Genomic DNA, 21660 nt, shown 5'->3' with positions numbered 1-21660 from the left:
GGGACGAGAGGAAAAAACAACAACAAAAACCTACCCAACACAATCACAACAGCCATAGGAGGAGAGTGAGAAGGGAAGAAGCTCAGTGCAGTAAAAGACTTCCAGTATTTAAACCTACAGCAGCTTCACTAGAGAAAGGTCCAGAGTGTCCTGAAGCAGCTCTTACTGTGAGCTTTACTAAATAAAGAAGTCTTGAGCCGAGCCTCCAAAGCAGAGACTGTGTCAGCGTCCCTTACAACACCTGGGAGCTGGTTCCACATGACAGGAGCCTGATAGCTGAAAGCTCTGCCTCCTGCTCTGCTTTTAGAGGACTGAGGAACCTCCAGTAAACACCACTCTGAGAACAAAGTGTTCTGCTGGATAATATGGGAGTAACAGATTGAGCGTAATTAGTAGTAACTTTATAAGTAAAAACATTTCAAATTCTATTTAACAAGAAACCAAAGAGAAGCTAATATTGGAGTGATGTGATCTCTCCTGTTAGTTGCTGTTATAAGAGTATCATAGTACTCCCACTGCAGCATTTTTAATCAATCAAGACTTCCTAATCAGCTGTTGGGACACCCTGCTAGTACAGAAATGCAATAGTCTACCCTGGAGGTAAGAAATGTACGGATTAATTTATCTGAGTCAACATGTTCCTGACTTTACAGACATTACAGGAGAAAGAAAACAGTCCTACAGACTCACAGCAGTGATGTCTCCCGTGGTTCTCTGGGGTTGCAGTCCGTCTCCTTCAAGGTGTAGCATGTTCTGTGTCAAACAATAAATCACTTCTTGGTTGCTGCTGTTCTCAAATCCTAATTGATACTTGGACAGTGTCACTGTTTGGTCTTTCAGCTTGTTTGAAGTCCATCCATGGATGCTTGTTGGGTTTACATGACACGTAGGTAGACTTGGTCAGTATAGCTGGTGAGCTTTTTGAGCTTATTGTTCAGCATCCAAAAAAACAAAACAAAAACGAAGCTGTGGCACCACCTGTTTTCCTAGGAAATAACTGCGGCAGTGTGTCTTCCAATAGCAACCACAGCAACTGTGCTGTGTGCTCCTCTGCATTCTGACCCTGATAGCAGTCCAGTACTACTCCTCATACAGGGAATGAGACCAGAATGTAACCATGAGGTTAATCAATCAATGCAGTTATCCATCTTGTGCACCTTTTAAGGCTCCCTGCATAAGGCTCCAGTCCATCACTATTTTAGTTGAAGGCATTCATAAACTACAGTCAGAAGCATTGCTTCGAGAGGTCGAGCAAGTCTTTTTCCAATTTCAAGTTGGGCTGTTCGATCCCCATCTCACCAGGTTCATTTGTCCATTTTGCACCCAATAGTGTGCGAACACCTTGCATGGCAGTTCAATTAATCATTTTGCTTTTTCTTTACTCAACAGTATTGTGCTTTTTTTTTTTTCAGTCGTGTAGGTTATTAAAGCATACCTTTGACATGTTATTTGTCAAAAGCGTCATCAGGCGGTGGTGTATGATGTATCCTTTTATCAGCTGGTGTTACTGAGGCGGTTATTGAGCCATCCGCCCTGAAGAGGACTGCTACAGGATTATGAATCCAGTGAAATAAGGAAGCGAGGCCAATGAGCAGGAACCAGAGAGCCTACCTGCTGTCCCACATCTGGAGCAGCTTCCTGCCGGAGTGGACGCACAGCAGGGGGTGTGATCATCTGTCAGATGAGACAGGACGCTCTCACACCAGTAACACCAGCTGATGAAAGACACCTCATCCAGCACCAGATGACGTTTATGATGAGGACAAAAGAAAACCCTCAAAGCAAGTCTTGGGTATGTTGTAAAAACCTGCTTGGATGAAAAGAGGAAAAGTAAGACGTGATGACCTTGGTTAGGAGTTGTTATTGTTGTGTTGGAATGTGAGTCTGTATTCATTAAAGTCTGTTAATTTTCACCTCATCTCTACGTACAAATTAAACCTTGAAAGTTACGACTGGCAGTCTCTTCGAGTGAGCTGGACAATGACGACTGCATCAGGTGTGTGTGGGCAGAGCCTGAATAATTCCACTGCTCACACTCTGATTACACAGGACGGAAATCATCTCCTGAATTTTAGCTTTACTTTCTAACAAAATGACGCATCTGTTCAACTTTATAAAAGACTAGTTTTAGATGTACCTGTACAGTAACTTACTAAGACATGATGGTGCATGGATGTCAGACATAAGGCCCGTGGGCCAATACCAGCCTGCAAATGGCTCCAATCTGGCCAAACCACCAACCAAGTTGCTCAAATGTTGAAGAAAACATAGATTTATTTATTTATTTATTTGTTTGTTTGTGTATTTATTTTTCTAACAAATATTTGGAGTAGTGGACACAACATAATACTGAGACCACAGCTGCGATATCAGTGATGTTGTCGTGAAAGCTAGCTAACTAGCATTAGCCTTAAAGGCACGCAGCCAGGGGGAGTTTATAAAAATACCCATAATGCAGCAGCTGCAGGGAAACTTTTCTTGAACTTGAACTTTTCTTCATTGTATTTCACTGCAAAACGTTTCATCAAAATTGACTCGATGTTGAGGTTGGAGTCATTTTCTACCATCATTTTCTTAAATTTTACATGTAAAGGTTTTTGTGGCTCCATTTTACTGGTCTGAGACACTCAAGATACAACTGGACTGAATGCAAACCCTTAAGTAAAATGTGTCTGATAATCTCGTGATAGTAAAACATGTTTCTGCATTTTGGATTTCATGAAACTCTCATTAGGAATAATGTGTTTCCTTTGTGCAAAAAGAACCATCTGTAAAGCTGGTGTTCACATCATGTTGAACTAGTCTGAATTCAAACATCACAAAGAACAAAGCCAGAGCAGATGCTATTACAGGTGTTTTTAGGCACAACCACACACACACACACACACACACACACACACACACACACACACACGTTTTGTCAGAACATATGTGACACCAGATGAACATAAAGCCTCTACACACACGTGTCCACTAAGCTTTCCTGCTGCGACTTGTAGAAGTTAATTTTCCCCTTCAGCTTCATTTAATTAGAAGCAGTGAATGAAAAGGGCAGGATTTGAGTGCGGCTGGCTGTAATGTGTCTCACTGCCGGACCCCGGCGGCCATGACTGGCTGGATCCACGTCAGACATAATCCCTGGATTACTCTCATGCTCCAAACACAGACACACAAAGCGCACAGTTATCAGAGCGATGGACACGTCTCTGCGCTGCTCTCACTCTCGCTGCCAATCTCATCTGCAAACAAGGTTGTATCACTTTGCATGTTAAGACAGTTCTGATAACTGGGCGCACTGTTCAGAAGCAGCCAGGAGTCCCAGAAGTGTGACAGAGAATAAAATCAATGTGATTTCAACCGTTCCAGCTCTGCTGTGTCTTGAAATGTTTGTACAGTGTGCCTGGTTCAGCTAAAGTAATATTGACTAGACTAGGAACTGATTATATCTAATTCAATTTTCTAAAGTATTTTTTAACTTCTTATTCACATTTTATTGTCGATTGCAGACCTTTGGTTTAATGTGTTTGTCAGCAAAACAACAAAGTGCAGAAATTACACAATGGTGGTTTATTTTGTGCCTTAATGTACCTACAAATTAGAAATTATTTCTGTTAAAAGGATAAAGTTTTCTGCTACTAAAAGGCAGGAATATATTTCAATTAAAAATTATTTGGATAAAAAATATCAAGTTGCATTAAAGCTAATTCAAAAATGAAAATATTGTCAGATCACAAGTTAAATACAGTAAAGTGAATATCTTCAGTGTGTTACTTCCACTTTGCCTTTCAAACTTTGCACTTTTCTTTAGATCTTTGTCTTTTAATAACTTTGTCTTTTAATAACTCGCAAAGTTTTTTGTTCAGTTTTACCCTCAAAATCTGCCTCTAAAGGTGAGCTGAGTCCTGCTGCACACCTCATTGCCGTCAGTCGTTGAATGTTGGATCGATCTTCAGGACAGTCTGTCTGACCACCTCTGAGCGTTTCTTTCTTCAGTGATAAAATCCGCTCATCTGCTGGACCCCCGTTACTGTGGAGGTTGTCTGTCTGCAGGAACCACAACTAATTGTCTCATTAACCTCAAAAGCAATTATCACAACTTTGTTTCTTAATACAGCTTTACAGGAGATTCTTCAGTGGAGCTCTTAATAATTGTTTTGGAACAATAGAAACCGTCTCCTTGATAATGAAGCACATTTGTCATATTCTGAGTTCTGAAACTGTTTTGTGGAAGTGAAATGTGCCGTGTTTCGCGTCTTGACAACAAAAGTGCTTAACTCCCCCTCCTCTCCGGACCGTGTTTGGTCTGCAGTGGAAATTTTAAGCTTCGCTGTGCAGAATGATGGATGTGCCGGGCTGAAAACTGGAAGGCCGTGCTCACATTCGTCTGCCGAAGGGGGGAAAGTTTCTCTGTCTTCACTGAAAAGACGGGTCTGAGGGCTCGTTGCGAAGTCTGGCTCCGTCCAGCTTGATTCGGAACAAGTGTGACGGGAGAACTTGAAAGCCACAGCGCACACTGTGAGAGCGCTATGCTGCCAATGAGAGAATATTCAGCTGCTGATTAACAAAACTTTACCTTTACTTGGCTGTAGACTCATTAACTGAAAAGGTTTCCACACATTCACACGCACTTCAGTGAAAAATCTTTAAACCCACATGATTAAAGCTGACAAGCGACTCACCGTTAACACTCAAAGATAATCATTTAGCTGAAGATGTGGAAGCGGCTCACAACCTTCATACATAAGATGTAAATGTGACAGTGTGTGAAATCAAAGTAACCGCGATGCAGTGTTGTCTGCCAGTGTTGTAATAGTAAAATGTCTGAGGCAGCAACTCACATGAAATAAATCTACAGAAGCACAAGAAACAAGAAGTTAGCTGTTATTCATTGGTGCTTAGAGCTAATCATTAGCACCATGACTAGAAAAAAGAGGGAGAAATAACAAACATGAAGTTTTTCTTTCAAACAGTATTTAGTCCCTCGACAAAAGAGCAAGTCTGTTTTGATAGGAAATTAGGAAAAACAAACCAAGTGCCATTTATCAGCTTGACTGACTGCAGTATATCTGCAAGTGCATAGAAAACATTAAATTAGTTGTGTTGTGTTACCGTGCTTGACATATAATAATTAGCACCAACAACCAGCAAAAGGTGTGTAGAGAAACATGAAGAAAATATGTGGAATGAGTTGTCAAGTGTAGTCATGTAAGGCAATGCTAGGAAAAAACATTGATTTCCTCTGTAAAATTTATTTCATTTCCTGTTCGGTTTTATTTCTTTCACGTCAACACAGTCATTCAAAGACACGTTGACAGAGAAAAACCAACAGTTCCACCTGAGCAAGTATAAGAGGTGGTGGAAAAGAAAAACTCACTTTTAACAGAAGGAATACGTGTTGAACCAGACCCAGAGGAGGAGACACTCTGTTGCTCCAGTTGGGTTCTGGGAGTGGAGGAGAGTTAAGGATCGGACAGAAACAGGGAGCAACAGGTAACAATCAGACCACAAACTCCCAAGTTCCACTGTCACAGATCCTGCAGATGATCTGTTTTTAGCTAAAGAGGCAAACTTCCTCATTGCTGTGTGGTATAGAGTGAAAGCATAGCAGGCTTTGGTTGAATCTGACCTGTTCCTGATGGGGAAAAATCCAAAATGCTACATTAGAAACCAATGTACAGAGGAAGCCTGACCGTACCGGCAATTCAAAAGAATCCAATTTTATTCGTATAGAGCCCATTTAACAGACAATGTGGTTCTGTTATATTAAAAAAAAAGACCTGAAAGTAACTGTTATCATGATTTACAGTCAGAAATTGGAGTTTCATTTTGTACAGTTACATAAGTGAAGACTGGGGGTGATTCACTGCAGTCTTGGAAACGTCACGTGCCACATCTTCTTTTTATTAAAAAATTGGATGTAAGCCAGGCTGGAAGTGTCTGGAAATGTTTCTTTGTGAAGCAGCAGCCAAATAGTCGGCAGGCAGAGAACAAGGCAAAGCAGACAAAAAAAAAAAAAGTTGTCATCCTACAGACACACACACGCGGTGTGTGATTGTCACATTTTCAATCACGTTACAGTAGCCGAGCGCCCGCGAACATCTGCTGTGTGATTCTGCAGGATCAGAGGAGGAGAACAGACACGGCGAGGAATGTCAGGAAAAGGAAAAGAGTTATTGATAATAGCAGATAAATGAGCTTGTGAAAAGATTCGAACAGGCAGAAAAAACCAGGAAAGACGACGGAAAAAGGGACGGGAGCAAAAAGAATGGGGGGAAAAAAACGTAGAGGAAAGATGAAAGAAACTGACGAGACGAAAAATCATTGCCGAAAGTGGAAAAACTGCAGCAACAGGAGTGTGAAGGGGGAGAGAAATAACAAACAGCGATAAGATAAGAGTTAATAAAAGATAGAATTGCTGCAGGATAGTTTTCTGCTCCAGAGGCTTTCAGATATGACCCCGGCCCGACACACACAAACAGATTACCCTGCAAGATTGAGGGAAGAGCATGCAGATAATGGAGGCACTGGGATTAATAATGAGATTTGGGGACCGGGCGGGATTACGGCACCCAGCCCGACGCTAACAAACACAATTCCCCCGCTGACAAGGAAAGAGCAAAACAAAAGCCGCCTTAAGAGGATTGCGGGGCTTCGCAATTGTGACTAAAACTATGCTTCCAATTGTTTCGAGCTGGGAGAATTATGGTGCCCGAAATGGAAATACAAATGTTCAGGTTTCCCCGCTGCCTCTAAGCGGCTATACAAATGATGGGCTATTATTCAAAATCAATCTCGTTTCGTTTTCCACCTGTATCATTGATGATTAAAATCATTTATCTAAAAATATACTGAAAAAAAAAATCACTTTTGTGAATGTTTTTGCTTTGGCTGAATTTCTAAAGCCTGATGATGGTTTCCATTACTGGCTCTCATCTGTGCCACAAGTGCTTGGTACATCACACCATTACCGCGCTCCCGCATTCAAACCACGCAGTACTTGAGGAATTAATGGAGTAATCACTCATTACGCTTCACTAATTGAATAAGTAGTTACATAATGTAGCGCTGGGAGCCACGTGCATCAATACCACGCAGATCAAAAACCTACAGCTGTGATTTATGAGCTCTACCTTTGGCTTTCTGCAGACTGTTGGATCACACATAAAATATATCAGTACTGTGATGATGGGGCTGTACAGTTTGTTGCAAAATTATCACTATGTACTGTATATACAGATGTATGTACATGTAGAGATGGACTTGTTTTGAAGAACCAGGCTGAGAGGTAGAAACTTTCTGCTGTTCATAATGGAGAGTCAAAGCTGGATGTTCAGCGTTGAGCCCAAACCAAACCCAGCAGACATTACTGAACATCAAGAAAGCAAACCTGGTAACGTCACAAACGGAGCAAACTGCTTGAGCCCTCCGCAGTGAGTTGGCTGGGTGTGATGGACGGCACATTTCAGAAACACGCGCAGTGGCATCGTACCATTGTGGAGCTCGATCTGCATTCCTTTGTTACACGGTGCATTAGCATTCCTCCAACATGCCGGTTTGTGAGCGTGTTTGTGCGATTCAAGCCGTACTCCAGCGACATATCCCGCCTTTATTTGCTCAGACGTGGTGATATACGTGAGATGTATGATTCCTGACTGTGTGTGTGTGTGTGTGTGTGTGTGTGTGTGTGTGTGTGTGTGTGTGTCTTTCAATCCTGGACGGGAGCACAGGCAGGAAAATGAGCTGGAGAAAGAAGGAACATTTAGATGAGAAATGAGCTGTCTGCTGAACACCAATGCTTTTTGTGCTGTGTGTGTGTGTGTGTGTGTGTGTGTGTGTGTGTGTGTGTGTGTGTGTGTGTTTGTAACATCTTTTCGTGGCTTTGTCGGTTCCACGAGGCTGAAAATCTGAAAATATCTCAAGATGCAGTTGAAGTGTGAATAACACAAACCAATGAAAAACTCACTTATTAGGGACTGAAGAATTCCCCCGGAGAAATACCTCGTTCTCACCCACAAGCCTGTGTCTGTGTGTGCAATCTCTATATGTCATAATTGCCCCCAACATGTGGATTGAGTTGAAAGCATCCGCACTGATTCATCCACGACTCTTCAGGAAGGAAGGGTGACAAATTTAAAACAACACACTCTCAGAATACCATATTGTGTTTTGCATGGTGAGTGGAGCTTAGGAAAGTGTCACTGTATTTTACCAATCTGTGGATTTATTCTGCTTCTTTTTCCCATAACACAAGACAGAAATTCATTGATTTAGTCACTTTTTTTTTTCACCTCACATTTCAGAGATAAATGCTTCACACGGACAGAAAAGGTCACACATTGTGGGAAGGTGCTCGAGCGAAGAAAAAGGATTGAGAATCATAAATTCATAAACCGGATCATGAAACGCAGCTGAGGAGAGGGGGGTGAGAGGTGAAATTGTTGCAGGAAGCAGTGGTACAAATGAGCGCCGGAATGCCTGGAAATACAGAGAGAGAGGAGTTTCCTAGTGATGTGGTGATTCTCCCTGTGGTTTCACCACTAATGAGAACATCTGCATCCGTGAAGCATACGGAGTGAGAGACGGGTAGCCGAAGGGGAGCGCTGTCAGAGGCACACACTGCAAACGCCAGTGATGAACGAGCTAAATCCAGAAAGTGGTTTGTGGAAAGCTGGGGTCTGTTTTTAAGCCCTAACCCTCCCCAGACCCTCCCCAACATTAACGGCTGTAATTCTGGTTTTCCCCTCTCTCCCCAGGTGCCAGTGCCCGGCTCAGTTCGAGGGGCCTGAATGCCAGCAGAACAAGCACAGTTTCCAAGGCAACGGCTATGCCTGGTTTCCTCCCATGATGCCCTGCTTCGAGAGCCACGTGTCGCTGGAGTTCATCACAGACGTGGCCGACGGACTGCTGCTGTACAGCGGGCCGCTGGCCCAGCTGCAGGCCTGGGACCATGAGGACTTCATGGCTCTGGGTAAGGAACACGGCAAGCCTCATCCCAGATCTCGAGCCCAACACTTCATCCATCCCCGAGGGGGGAAGTGGAGATAATAACAGAATATGAGGCAAAAAGATTAAGATTAGCCAGCACCTCAGTCACGTTTGGAAGAGTAAAAACTTTCCTTCACACGTTAGTAATACAACCTCAAAAACTCACCGATTGACAGTGTTTTTTTTTTTTTTTAGTCTTCATCGTATTTTATGCAATTTGTGATGAGTCCATAATTACTTTGGATTGGTTTCAGGACAGGTGGCTGGATGGATGATTAGTGATTGGTATTGGTTAAACTTTTCTTATTTGCCACACTTGATCTTGATTAATAACATTTTCTGTGCAATTTTCAATGTTGAATTTAAAAAGCATTGAATTGCTATTTTGTAAATTGCATAATTTTGCTGCCCCACAATTATTACAACCACTTTGATGCTCGATTAGCTTTTCATTGTAACTTAAATGTTCTAATCATACATTTTTTTTTTTAGTAGCTTTTACCACATGTGCCACAACACAGGTCAGCTTGTGGTTTGTAGCTATTAAATGTATTTGTTGTAGCGTACTCTATAGTCTGCAGTCAATCAGCATCAGGATTTAAAAACACCTGAACCTTCCCAGACTTAATGTCCAAAACCTGAAGTTGGATTCTTCCTTGCTTTCTTTAAATGTAACTGAAAAAAACATGTGATTTGGCTGTGGAGCTGTCCGTGGTGCTGAAGCCATAGTGAAGAGAAAAATGACTGTGTGACTGTTTCAATCTGTTGTTTGCCTTTCAAAAAGGTAAACAGACCTCCCACACCATAACCCCACTGCCCAGCACGGTGAAAACCGTGAGAAGTCTTTGACGAAAACTCCTGATGCCCGAAAATGTGACCGTTTGTCTGATCACGTTGGTTATGACCAAAAAAAAAAAACCTGCAGTCAGGTGGAGACCCCGATGAGAAAGACGAGCATGTAGATGAGCTTCCCTGAGGCGCTTTTTGAAAGTTTGTGCAGAAATGTTTTGGTTCTGCAAAGCGATTGTTGCAGCGGCTGCCCAGGTGACTGCCAGACCATGTTGGAGGTAAAGATGCTGGATGTGGAGGTCCTGAGCCGCTGTGGCCACCTGTAGTCTGCAGTTGTGAGGCCGGCTTATGGTAAAGAAGTGAACACTCAATTCACAGGCGACAGATCCGGTTCAGCATTCCTACAGTCAGGATGCTACTTGCACACGCCCTCAAACGTTGAGACGTGTGTGGCATTGTGGTGTTTGTTTAAACTGCACATTTTAATGTCCTTTCATTGTGGTCAACCTAAGATACGCCTGTGAAATAATACTGCTGTCTAATAGCATCCTGTGAGGGGGAGGGATTATCTGGGCAAAGGAGAAGTACGATCACACAATTAGACACTTTTTCCAACAATACTTGAAAGAAAAAGGCTGTTTGTGTCTGTAGAAAAACTCTTTGATCTTCAGCTCATGAACAATGGGAGCAAAAACCAAAGTGTTTATATTTTTGTTCAGTGGATTTATAATGAACTCAGTAATACACAGATGTTCTCACACTTAAAGTGAAAATTGGTTTGTTCATGGAGAGAGTAAACATCAGCAGTAAATTATTTTGTTCAGAAGTGATCGTGTTGTAGTCAAGATCAGGCGAGACTGAGTCAAGACCAAGACCAGAGCATCCCAGAACCAAGACCAGACCAAGACCAGAGCATCCCAGGACCAAGACCAGACCAAGACCAGAGCATCCCAGGACCAAGACCAGACCAAGACCAGAGCATCCCAGGACCAAGACTAGACCAAGACCAGAGCATCCCAGAACCAAGACCAGACCAAGACCAGAGCATCCCAGAACCAAGACCAGACCAAGACCAGAGCATCCCAGGACCAAGACCAGACCAAGACCAGAGCATCCCAGAACCAAGACCAGACCAAGACCAGAGCATCCCAGGACCAAGACTAGACCAAGACCAGAGCATCCCAGGACCAAGACTAGGACCAAGACCAGAGCATCCCAGGATCAAGACTAGACCAAGACCACAGCGTCCCAGGACCAAGACTAGGACCAAGACCAGGACCAGGACTTAAGGTTGCAAATAACGGATAAAGTCCAAAATCAGAGCAATCTGGGACCCAGTGCATTTTCTCTCCTCAATTTCAATTGATATAAAAAGTGCTCCCCTTGTTGGTTTTTCCAGAAAAGAATGTGTTCAAGAAGAACCAGTAGTCACCAACATCGAACCCTCTCAAAGAAGACCGTCGACCGTTCTGATCTCTCTGATTTGCTGAAACTTTACACTGAAACCAAACAATTGTAGAGACGTCCGCCCACACCAACATGCACACATAGGAATAAAGTAGAAACTTTTACAATAAAAACAATAAGTCTGATTATATTTCAAGTGGTAATTTAATTTAGAGCCAATTATTTTAAAGATGTAAATCTCCAAATTTAAGAGGGTAAATTTGACAGTCCAAATGAGTGTTTCCTACATAACTAACTGACCCTAAACCAGGGGTGTCTAAAACATTTTAGTTCAGCTTCATACACCCCAATTTCATCTTGAGTGGTGCTGCAGTGGGTTTTTTTTTCTAATTTTTTTCTGAAAGGTTTTATTTTTAAATCGTTTGATTGTTTTTTTTAGCAGAATTAAGAAAATATATTTCAAACATTGTTGATTATTGGAGAAGGAGAAGAATTTAATGAGTTTTACTTCATCCTGCCTCTTTTCAAACATGTTCAAACAGGTTTAGTAAGAGCAGGCCTGTGTGTGTGTGTGTGTGTGTGTGTGTGTGTGTGTGTGTGTGTGTGTGTGTGTGTGTGTGTGTGTGTGTGTGTGTGTGTGTGTGTGTGTGTGTTTGAGTATGCACAGTGTGTAAAGATTACCTGTGGAATAGATATGGATATATTATATTTGAGTTTTTAGAGGTTGTTTTTCATTCTGTTTTGTAGATATGTGTTATTGTGTGTTTTTTGGACATGGCTGTTTTTTAAAGGCTAGATAACATAATGGGAATTAAATGCCGCTGTCCCTGAATGACGCTTCTCTCACAGCAATCAGCACTGCTGTTTTGTGTGTTTCTTCCCAGGAAGAATTGAATTAACAAGATGTGAGCTGTTGTGAAGTGATGTGCAGAAAAGCGGGAGTGGACGTCTTCGAGTTGAGCTCACTGGGGAGAAACCGTGTGTGTGGATGGCCACAGGAAGTAAAGGACCTGACTGTGGTGTTCAGAGCAGCGCTTAGTCATTCTCCGTCCCTGACCGATGGCCCTCCTCTGGCTAACCACAACACTGGGTGGAAGGCAGGAGTTGTCTTCAATAATGAAGAGAAGTTCTGACAAAGCCTTCCCCTCCTCCCACAGCCCCAGGACTCAGCCTGCCTGTGTGTGATGGCAGATAAAGAGGCTCAACACAAAGGAACCATGGATCCTTCCACTGTAGCCTCTCAGTCTTGGAGCTATGAGCACCGACAGAACATAAATCACATGTATCTCTGGCCCTCTGGTATTATTTCAGATGTCCCCGATTACACGTCAGCAATACTCGGGACTGAGTGCTACATCTTTTACATCGAGCAGAGTTTGCTTTGCTTGAGGTGGACATTCAGAAGGGTCGTTTGTGGTCATTACGAGGTGAAGCGAAGAACAGAAAGATTTTAGGTCAGAGGATAAAGAGAAGTGGAGCAGGTTCAGTCTGCCGTGACTTTTCCTCTAACCAGACGGAGCAGGCTCCAGCTGGGCCTGCACACACAAAGTAAATAGAAGCTCAGGGAGCTTTTGTGACACCGAGAAAAAAAACAATCATGGCTTACAGACAGAACTGGCACAAACACATTTTTATGTTTCTCTTCTTTACACTATAAACTCTGTCAACTCACCCGACCGTAAGCTAGCGAGACGCAGTATGACTTCTGTGCTGACATCAGTAGTCCTCTAGCTGTTAGCAATACTGTTGGCTTCCTCCAGTATTTTGTCTTCTGCTGTTTAAAAAAAAAAAAGAATTGTGTGGAATTAAATGGCAGAAGAGGCACACAATGTAGCTCCAGAGAAACAAAAAAGCAAGAATATGCGCATCAAGCTCAAGTGCTCAACATTTTCACATGGAGATGTTTGGGTAAGTTTTACAGCCACAGAAGGAAGAAACAGATATGAACTGTCGAGAGCCCCATTCATGCGTTCAGAAACAGAGATCGCTCTATTGAAAAACGAAAACTCATGTCATGTTAAGTGGACGGTTTTCTCTCGTAACAGAATTGCTCTCAGGTGTTAACGTACCTTTAAAGTCGCGGGAGATGGACTTCAGTGATGTGATGGCGTGTGACTCCTTAAGTAACATCGGTCCTGTTTGAGCTGCTTCACATACCTGCGCCAACAGGCTGGATGGAAAATTACTGAAACTAATTAAGTTCAGGTTCAGTCCGCTGTGTGGATTAATTTGCTGTGGCATTACAATTCTGCAGTGACCGTCTCATTTCATCTGCTGCACAGTAACCAACATTTATCCAACGCTACAGCCTCAAATCCACTGTGAATGGATTTAATAGAGAACTTTCGAAAATGTTGAGCACATTTTTGCAGATCATTCTCAAAGCTGTTGTACTGTGTTTCAAATGTGGCTCAAACTTTAATCCTGACATCTATATTCTATACAGTTTATAGAATAATGTGCAAGTGCAGAATGTGAGAAACCAGTAAATTATTGTCATAAGCACCTTTAACATTAAACTTGTCTTTGTTATGTCAAACAGTATCGCTACATGATAAAAATGTCAATATTGTCACAAATTGCACAAAATCACATACACAATCTCAACATAAAGCCAATTTTAATGATACTTTCTGCTGTAAAGTAAAAGGAAATGTGCCAAACACTCCTCCTTTAGCTGTTTCCCTCTGCGTCTTTTTCCAAACCTCCCCTGACAGCATGCCTTTGAAGATAGCTTATCAACCAGGGAGCCAGTTTTCATTGCAGCATCAGGTCATCGTGCTTGCTACTCTTAGTGTTGTTTTCATTGAATGTTTTATAATTTTGTTAGTTGTGCCAGATTGGAGCGTCATGCAGGCTGGTTTTGGCCCATGGGCCTGATGTTTGACACCCCTGGTGTAGCTCCAGATCCAGGTATTTACACTTCACTTTTTTTTTTTTTTTTTTATGAAACACTTCTGCATGTGTTGCGGATTTGAACACAAACTGCTGCTGATTCATACATCTGTTTTCTTGTGCCTTCCTGTGTAACGAGTCCAACGGCTTCCCGCAGCCCGGTGTCGTCAGGACTGTCACCGTTTCCCTCGGATGACTGTATTTTAGTCCCTGAACAGATGACACATCCCCACAATCTCCGACAGTAAACACATTTGTGTCTCCATCAGAGCAAGAAATCCACGTGAAGACCCACACTGGCACATGCCTGTTAAACAGGAAGTGGCAGGATCTGAAAATAAGAGTCTCATGTTGTTCCGACGGCAAAAGGATCGCTGCGGCGATGAGCTCGAACTTCTGAAGACAAAGTTTGTTGAATAGAGGGTTGGTGGGCAGGGATAGTTGACAGATGGAAAGAGGATGAAACCTCTCGGTATATTTAGTGTTTTAATCTGAGAGACTGATATCTCTCCGTTTTTTTCCTCCTGTGCACTGGTCTTCTCTCCTGGGAGGGAGGCTGTTGTTCCATCACTGCCAAAGTAATATGTGTGGGAGGTGAGGTCTGCCGGAGAGAGAGATGTGCTGTGTGTCCACACAGACACGCACACGTACGCGTGCGTGCGTGCGTGCATGTGTGTGTGTGTGTGTGTGTGTGCGCCTGTGTTATGAGTAGATTTGCAGTTTAAATCCTGAATTATTTCTCCAGTTTATCTAGGTGTCACAGGTTTTGTTAGAGCAGACTAGTGTGTGTGTGTGTGTGTGTGTGTGTGTGTGTGAGCGCGCACGCATGCGAACATTACTGGCTCCTAAAGAGTTAGGATTAGGTTTGTTGAGTCGTTAGTGGAGTCACTGCACAGTGTGTAATTAGAGTCAGGCTGTACATATTTAGAGCTGTAATTAACTTGTTTCAAGGTTGACCTGCTGCATGTAACAAATCCATCGGCAGGCCAAGAATGTGCCGGAGGCTTAATAATGCTGCTTTACTGTATGGCGAGTCTGTTATTGCACCGCAGAGCTCGGTGATGAAAAGTCTCGCTCTGTGCCAGTGAAAGATGCCGTCAGATTATCTCGGCTGAATTGTGTTCCATCAGCATTAGCATCACAGCGTAGTTTCACTCTGTTTTATTGAGGTTGATAACAACTGAATCACAGCAAATGAACCTCTCTGCAAACCTGTGTAAAGCAGCCAGCTTTGTGTAAACTAGGAAAAGTGATTTCTTTGAACCGCTACCTCATAAAACGATCATCATACAGACTGCAGGCTGCAACATTTGCTGTGAATGTTTCCGTTCTTTTCCTAGTTTTATTTAATTAGCATCGCAGCTTGAGCTCCAAAATAGTTGGAGAGAAATTCAGACTCATTATTGTTGCTCTGAAGCTCCAGAATGTGTCTTCAAAACAATGAGTAAGTTACAGCTTCCATCCAAAATTAAAAAAAAACAAAGAAAGAAAGCACACGGCTTCTGTCATGGTTTTTCAGGCCCTGTTTAAATGATAAGGCTTCAAGTAAAAACACGTTGTTTTAGTGTTTTCATTTAAAAAATTTTGGCTTAAAAAAAATGATGCATTTACTCAAAAACAACACAAACGCTGAAACGAGGTGTATAGGTGTATGAGAACATAAAACACTAGACATTAACGATGGGAGAACCGCAACATTCATATGGACAGACCAGCAAGTTCAACTGTTATTCCACTGATCGTCAGCTATACTAACCTTTAACCTTGAAGCCTTTTCAAAAAGTTAGATTCTCTCTTTTCCGTGTTGTAGTGATGGAGCATTTTCCACCTCCGGAGCCATTTTCAAGAAGTTACCTTTTCAGTGGCTATGAGCGCCGTGTCGTGTAAACGGACCAAAGCACAACAAAGGTTATCAGTTGTCACTTTATTTAAAGGTGCGTTGAGGAGTTTGCACGTTTTATGCAAAACAGCGCCCCCTGCAGGCCTTGGGCGTAATGCAGCTTAGTGAAAAACTCGTCCCTGTGGCTCGCGTGCACGGAAGAGGGGGACTCCGTCTTCGCTCGTTTAGAAGCGCTCAAGTAAGATTTAAGTTTCTTCTACCTGGTGGAGTCTGTGTGGAGCTGTGGCAGTGCTAGAAGCCAGTCTGTTCTTACTTTCTGGAAGCTCCTGCTCAGTTGTTGCTCACTAAGCATCTGGCGGAGTAATGGCGGACAAAATGAAACCTAACCAGCCGGAGCGCGCATTACGTCATTCCTTTCAAATTCTCCCCAAAAAATGCTGGTGCCGGACCGGCACTGTGACTTTCAAGTGACAATTTAGTGCTGTTAGAGGTACTTGCAATGAATATGTCAGGGCACATTGTACACATCATTAAAAATGTGCAACATATTTATGGTGGAAAATAAGTATTTTTAAGGTTGTAAAACTCCTTAATGCACCTTTAACATTTTGGTGTCAACGGGCTCTCGTTCCAGAACCAGGCTGTTCCAGTTCTTCCTGTTCCTGCTCTGTTTCACTTTTAACAGTTTTATATGTGTCTCTGTCTTACCTGTGGATATGTGTGTGTGTGTGTGTGTGTGTGTGTGTGTGTGTGTGTGTGTGTGTGTGTGTGTGTGTGTGTGTGTGTGCAGTAGGTATGAAGTCTCCCTTCAGGTGTCTTTGTCTGGTCTCATCTTGTTTATTGATTTTAATATTCCAGTCATGGCCGCGCCCCCGTGGAGCTCTATCTGTCATGTCCATGTTCTCCATCTCATCTCGCGGGTGTCTTGTTGCTCTGTCCTGATCGTATCTCCCTCTCCTCTTGCTCCGCTCTTGTTTTCACCAGTCGCTGCCTGTCCTTGTATTTGTCGGACTGTTTTGCTCCCACGACTCTCGTCTACTAACCTGTTTAGTCCTGTTGAGGCTCCTTGCTTTTGTCCTCAGCTACACTCAAATATTGACATTAAAACACAGGATTAAATGTGAATTCATTGGAGTGAATTACAATTAGATGCTGGACTTCTTATATTTCCAAAAGTTTTTTGGTTTCTTTCATGACTGGTTGTAGTAATAGACTTTTCCTTTACCTTCATAACAGTGATATTGTCAAATAATCAACTTCCAAATGTATTTTTCTGAAGAACAAATGTTATTTTCACATGTTTTCACCCGTAGGTTTGTGATATTATGAGGAGATTTATTCAAGATGCTAGTAAACTGAATTCAGTGATTAAGTGTAATATGTTATCAGAAACAAGCCAACAACCAACGATTAAGAGCAATTTATTTTAGTTGATAAGCCAAATCAGTGCTGTTTTCAGCTTCCAGAAGCTTTCAAAAAAAGTAAATATCCAGGGTTAAAACAGATAAATTAGATAAAAGAGCTGAAAGAGGCAGAGTAGATAAAACTGCTAGAAAATAGATGAAACTGCTTGAAACTGCTCAAAAGTAATAATGTAGGAAAAATGGTCCCATTGAAATTGCTAGAATTATTCTTTGTAAAAGAAAAACAATGGAAAAGGGATCAAATCTTTTGGGGAAATGTAAAATTAAAGAAAAAAAAGCTTTTTAGGAAGAGTAAAAGGGGGAAAGTAAAGGGGAAATAAACAGGAAAACAAAAGGAAGAAAAACAGAAGAAATCAAAATAACTAAGTGCCACAAGGAAAAAAGGGGGGAAATGAAAAAAGAGTTGGAAAAAAGTAAAGAAAAACAGACAGCTGGTCAAGAGAGCTAAATAATTCATAAACTGATATTGAAACATAAAGTGGACTCACATTTGTATTTAGATGTTTATCAAAATGCAGATTTAACCAACATGATGAAGCAGCAATTCTGTCTGTCGGACTGAAGGCTGCAGCGAGTTCTGGTCAAGCTTATGAAAAGATGTTCACAGTGTATGCTCTTTCAAGACAAAACAATGAAAATATCAGTAAACACATAATGCAAAGGAGTACAGAAGTTATAATTCCTCTGTTTACTCTCAGGATTTTAAGATGACGCTCAGTTGATTTCTCTCACCACGATTTGCAAGTATTCTATCTAAAACATAACAACAATAAACCAACAGAAACCTTGTTTTTCCTGTTCTGTCTGCATAAGAAAAACACCCCACAGACTGACAGCAGCTTCAGGCTGCTTCCACGTTTCTCACACAACTGCCAATCGTTGCTTAATTACAAGAGGAGCCCGATAAATCGGCGTGATTCACTCCCAGGATCAGCCGCTGTTGGTGGCATACTGGCGCTCTCATTGGGAGGCGTCAGGAGAGTCAGGAGGTGCCGGGGCTGCAGCCGGGGCAGCGGTTCAGCCTCAAAACAGAATTTAAAAGGAGGAATTTACCGTAATAGTTTCGGGGACACAGAAGGTGGTTGGGATGAAAGGAGGTGAAATGCGGATTTGAAGCATCAGAAGGATGAGAAGAGGCCAATAGGAAATGTCAGAGGAGAGCGGTCAACGATTTGAACTCCTCTTTCATGAGTGAATGTCAAGAGCCACTAACGTTCTGCACAACTTTCACTCCAGACATAATGCTATTGTACATGTGAGCAGGAGCGCGTTGACCTTATTAATCTTTGTGAAGTAATATTTCCCATTGAGCGTGATCATATTCCTGTTTCATTCAGACACACACACACACACACACACACACACACACACACACACACACACACACACACACACACACGCACAGACCTTCAACTACTTATTGAGATGGTGGTTTGCTGTTCCAGAGCCACCCACTCATCCGCCCTTTATCGTGCCTGAGGGCAGCTGTGCAGAGCCAGGCCTGCTGTGGAGGCCAGAGAAGGTGTAACAGACACACACACACACACACACACACACACACACACACACACACACACACACACACACACACACAGGGGACATAATATGCATGCTACATTCAATCTTTGGTCGCTCAGGGAGAGGAGACTACGCCTTGCTAACGCGGAGCCCGGGTGGTTTTTGTGCCAACGTGCACGGGGCACGATAATACCCCATCCTGAACTGACCCCTCATGTTCTAGGTAAAGGCTGGAACATTGCATCTATTGACCCCCGCTAAACATGTAGCCGCTGAGATCTCCGTGGGACCCTCGCTTTTTTTCATCCTTTATTTTTCCAGCTGGGCCGATTGAGAACCAGGTCCCACTGACAAAGAGACATAAAGAAAAAATACAGAAACAAATACATTCAGTGAAGCTGTCACTCAGTCCTTAAAGAAAGAAAGTGATATTTACAGTGTTTACAGTGATATATATTCAGAAACAAGTCAATTAACGCTAAATACAAGAGCAGTGATCCTTTAGATATTTAACCTGCAGTTGTTGAATGTGTGACGGAGGATCTGTTTCGGTGAAGAAAAGCAATACGGGAGCCCCCTGCACCAGGGCAATGGCATTAACTAAGATACTAAATGGTGTAGGACTCAGTACATTTCCTTGTGGGGCGCCATCAGACAGCGGTGGGGGATCTGTAAGAACACCTCCTTCCTCTCGGACTCCAGACTCGGCAGCTGTGGAACCGGAGCAGACGGCGGTCGGGCAGCCTCCCGTCTCTCAGCCGATGGCTCACAGATGACCATCACGCGCTCAGGATGCTCGTCTTGGCCGTCGTTTTCTTTTCACTTGCACATTTTTATGCGTGGAGCTCATCCAGACTCCAGCCACAGTTCAGACAATATTTAGTTTCACTGAACTGTGCTGTGTGGATATATTTTATTCATGAGTGTGGAGTAACCTTTTTCCAAATAAATGATCATGAAGTGCAACTCATGCCACAAACAAACGCCTCCCTAATGGAGCTGCTTTTGTGTGAAAACACTCCTTGTTATATTTAGGAAGCTCTGTCTGTTATTCAGACGGCTTTGTGTGGACTCTGTTGTAAAAACATCATGAAATTCTGCAGCCAGTATTTAAAGGATACTAATTTAGATGAACACGGTCATCAATTGTATTTTAGAATGCCATTTACAGCTAATAACAGTGCAAACATGTAATTATCTGAACACAGTGAGTCATTTTGGTGGAACCGGTAGAGATCATTCATGTTTGTTTTTATTTATTTCTTAATATATAATTTAAAAAGCAAGTCTTAAACAACCTGCACCCTGCCGATATTGTTATGAAAAAACTGTTGACATGGAGGTTTGTTTATTTATTTATTTACTTATTTTTTTGGTGCATCTGGTTAAAACTCACGCTGAATATCTTTTCCTGTCTTCTTGAACTTTTCAACTTCACATATTTGACTTTATTACTTTTGAGATGATGAGATTTTTCAGCGATCTGTTTGTGAATATTCAAAGTTTTACGGTCTTTCAACTTCTCCCTACAGTTGAACAAAACTGTTCTGACATTCTCAAAATTTGGCTGTTTAACTTTCTAACTATTCAACACCAAGACATTTTTTGGGGGGTTTCTGCATCAACATCATATTTAACAATGTATCTCACCCTCTGTAGTTGTGAAAAAAAAAAAAAAAAAAATCTCAAAACGTGTGAATGTAAACTTCTTCAAATCCAGAAAACCGGAAGAAGTTTTGAGGGCAAAAAATTGAGAATTTAAGTGAAACATTATGTCCAAACGTTGCAGTTTGATCTACTGGAAAGTAGAACTCAATCTTTGATCCAACCTGAAACGTTCAGCAGACTCTTATGTCCACATATTTCCACAGCTCCATCTGCAGCATCACAACAAGGATCCACACAGAAACAACCCAACAAAACACACCTCGGGCCAGACGTTTCTACTTCAGCAGAGAACCAGAGTATTTCTCATAAAAGTTGTTGTTGGGTGAATCTTTTTGTACTTTTTTTCAAAAATTCAAGGCTACTGCAGTTGCTCCAGATGTCATTGTTGCTGTGAATGGCTGTTGGTCGGTTCAGGTAGATGGGACTCGGACTCAGAGTGGCGCAGAGAGATGGTTCTGTTGACAATGGGTGGTGGAACAACAGTTGCACACCCCCCGGGCGAAACTTTCTGCAGATCTGTTGGTCAATCAGAGTTTAGCTATCACTTTTGTCTCAGATGTGCATGTTTTCATCTGTGATGACTGGAAATGAGGAAATAACGCTGTTGCTGAGCGGTTGTTCATGTGTGTGGGGAGCTTTGGTGTCATCAATCAATATATCACTCTGCCAGGCAACGATTCCATCTGACAACTAATATCCACAAAAATCTAATTGATTCTGTTTGCAGCTTCATTGTCTTCCTGTGTGTTGCTGTGATGATCTTCATAGGAAACGTTGACTATAGTTATTCTGCACATGTGGAAGTAGATGGACAGTAAGAATGATCGTTCAAATTCTCCTGGACTTGATAGTTTAACCGTAATAACAGTCGGATGTCTGCGTTCTCTCATTGTGATTATATATGTTGTTGTCTCTTAGGATAAACACTAGCTTGTCATTGTTGTAGAATTATTTTGCTTGTCCTCGTATACTAAGCTGCAGGTCCAGAAGTGAATCTTCTCTGTTTATCACATCCTTGCAGTGATTGATCAATTTCCTTCCCTCATATGTGATGACATGCAATCATTTGGCCATCAATCAAAGATATCAGTATTCATATTTAGTCAATAAACACATCATTCCGGACGAAATGGC

The 21660-nt window shown here is 42.2% G+C and overlaps 1 protein-coding gene across 1 annotated transcript in view; it reads left to right on the top strand.

Moving 5' to 3' along the window:
* LOC115389974 (neural-cadherin-like) overlaps nt 1-21660 on the top strand; it is a 292942-nt gene that overhangs the window by 167368 nt on the left and 103914 nt on the right. The window contains exon 27 of the mRNA XM_030093594.1: nt 8754-8968. Coding sequence (XP_029949454.1) covers nt 8754-8968 — 215 coding nt within the window. The remainder of the gene's footprint in view (nt 1-8753; nt 8969-21660) is intronic.

Source organism: Salarias fasciatus, chromosome 1, assembly GCF_902148845.1.
Source record: "Salarias fasciatus chromosome 1, fSalaFa1.1, whole genome shotgun sequence".
Lineage (NCBI taxonomy): Eukaryota > Metazoa > Chordata > Actinopteri > Blenniiformes > Blenniidae > Salarias > Salarias fasciatus.
The sequence above is the reverse complement of the archived record's forward strand: the minus strand, read 5'-3'. Positions and strand labels throughout refer to the sequence as shown.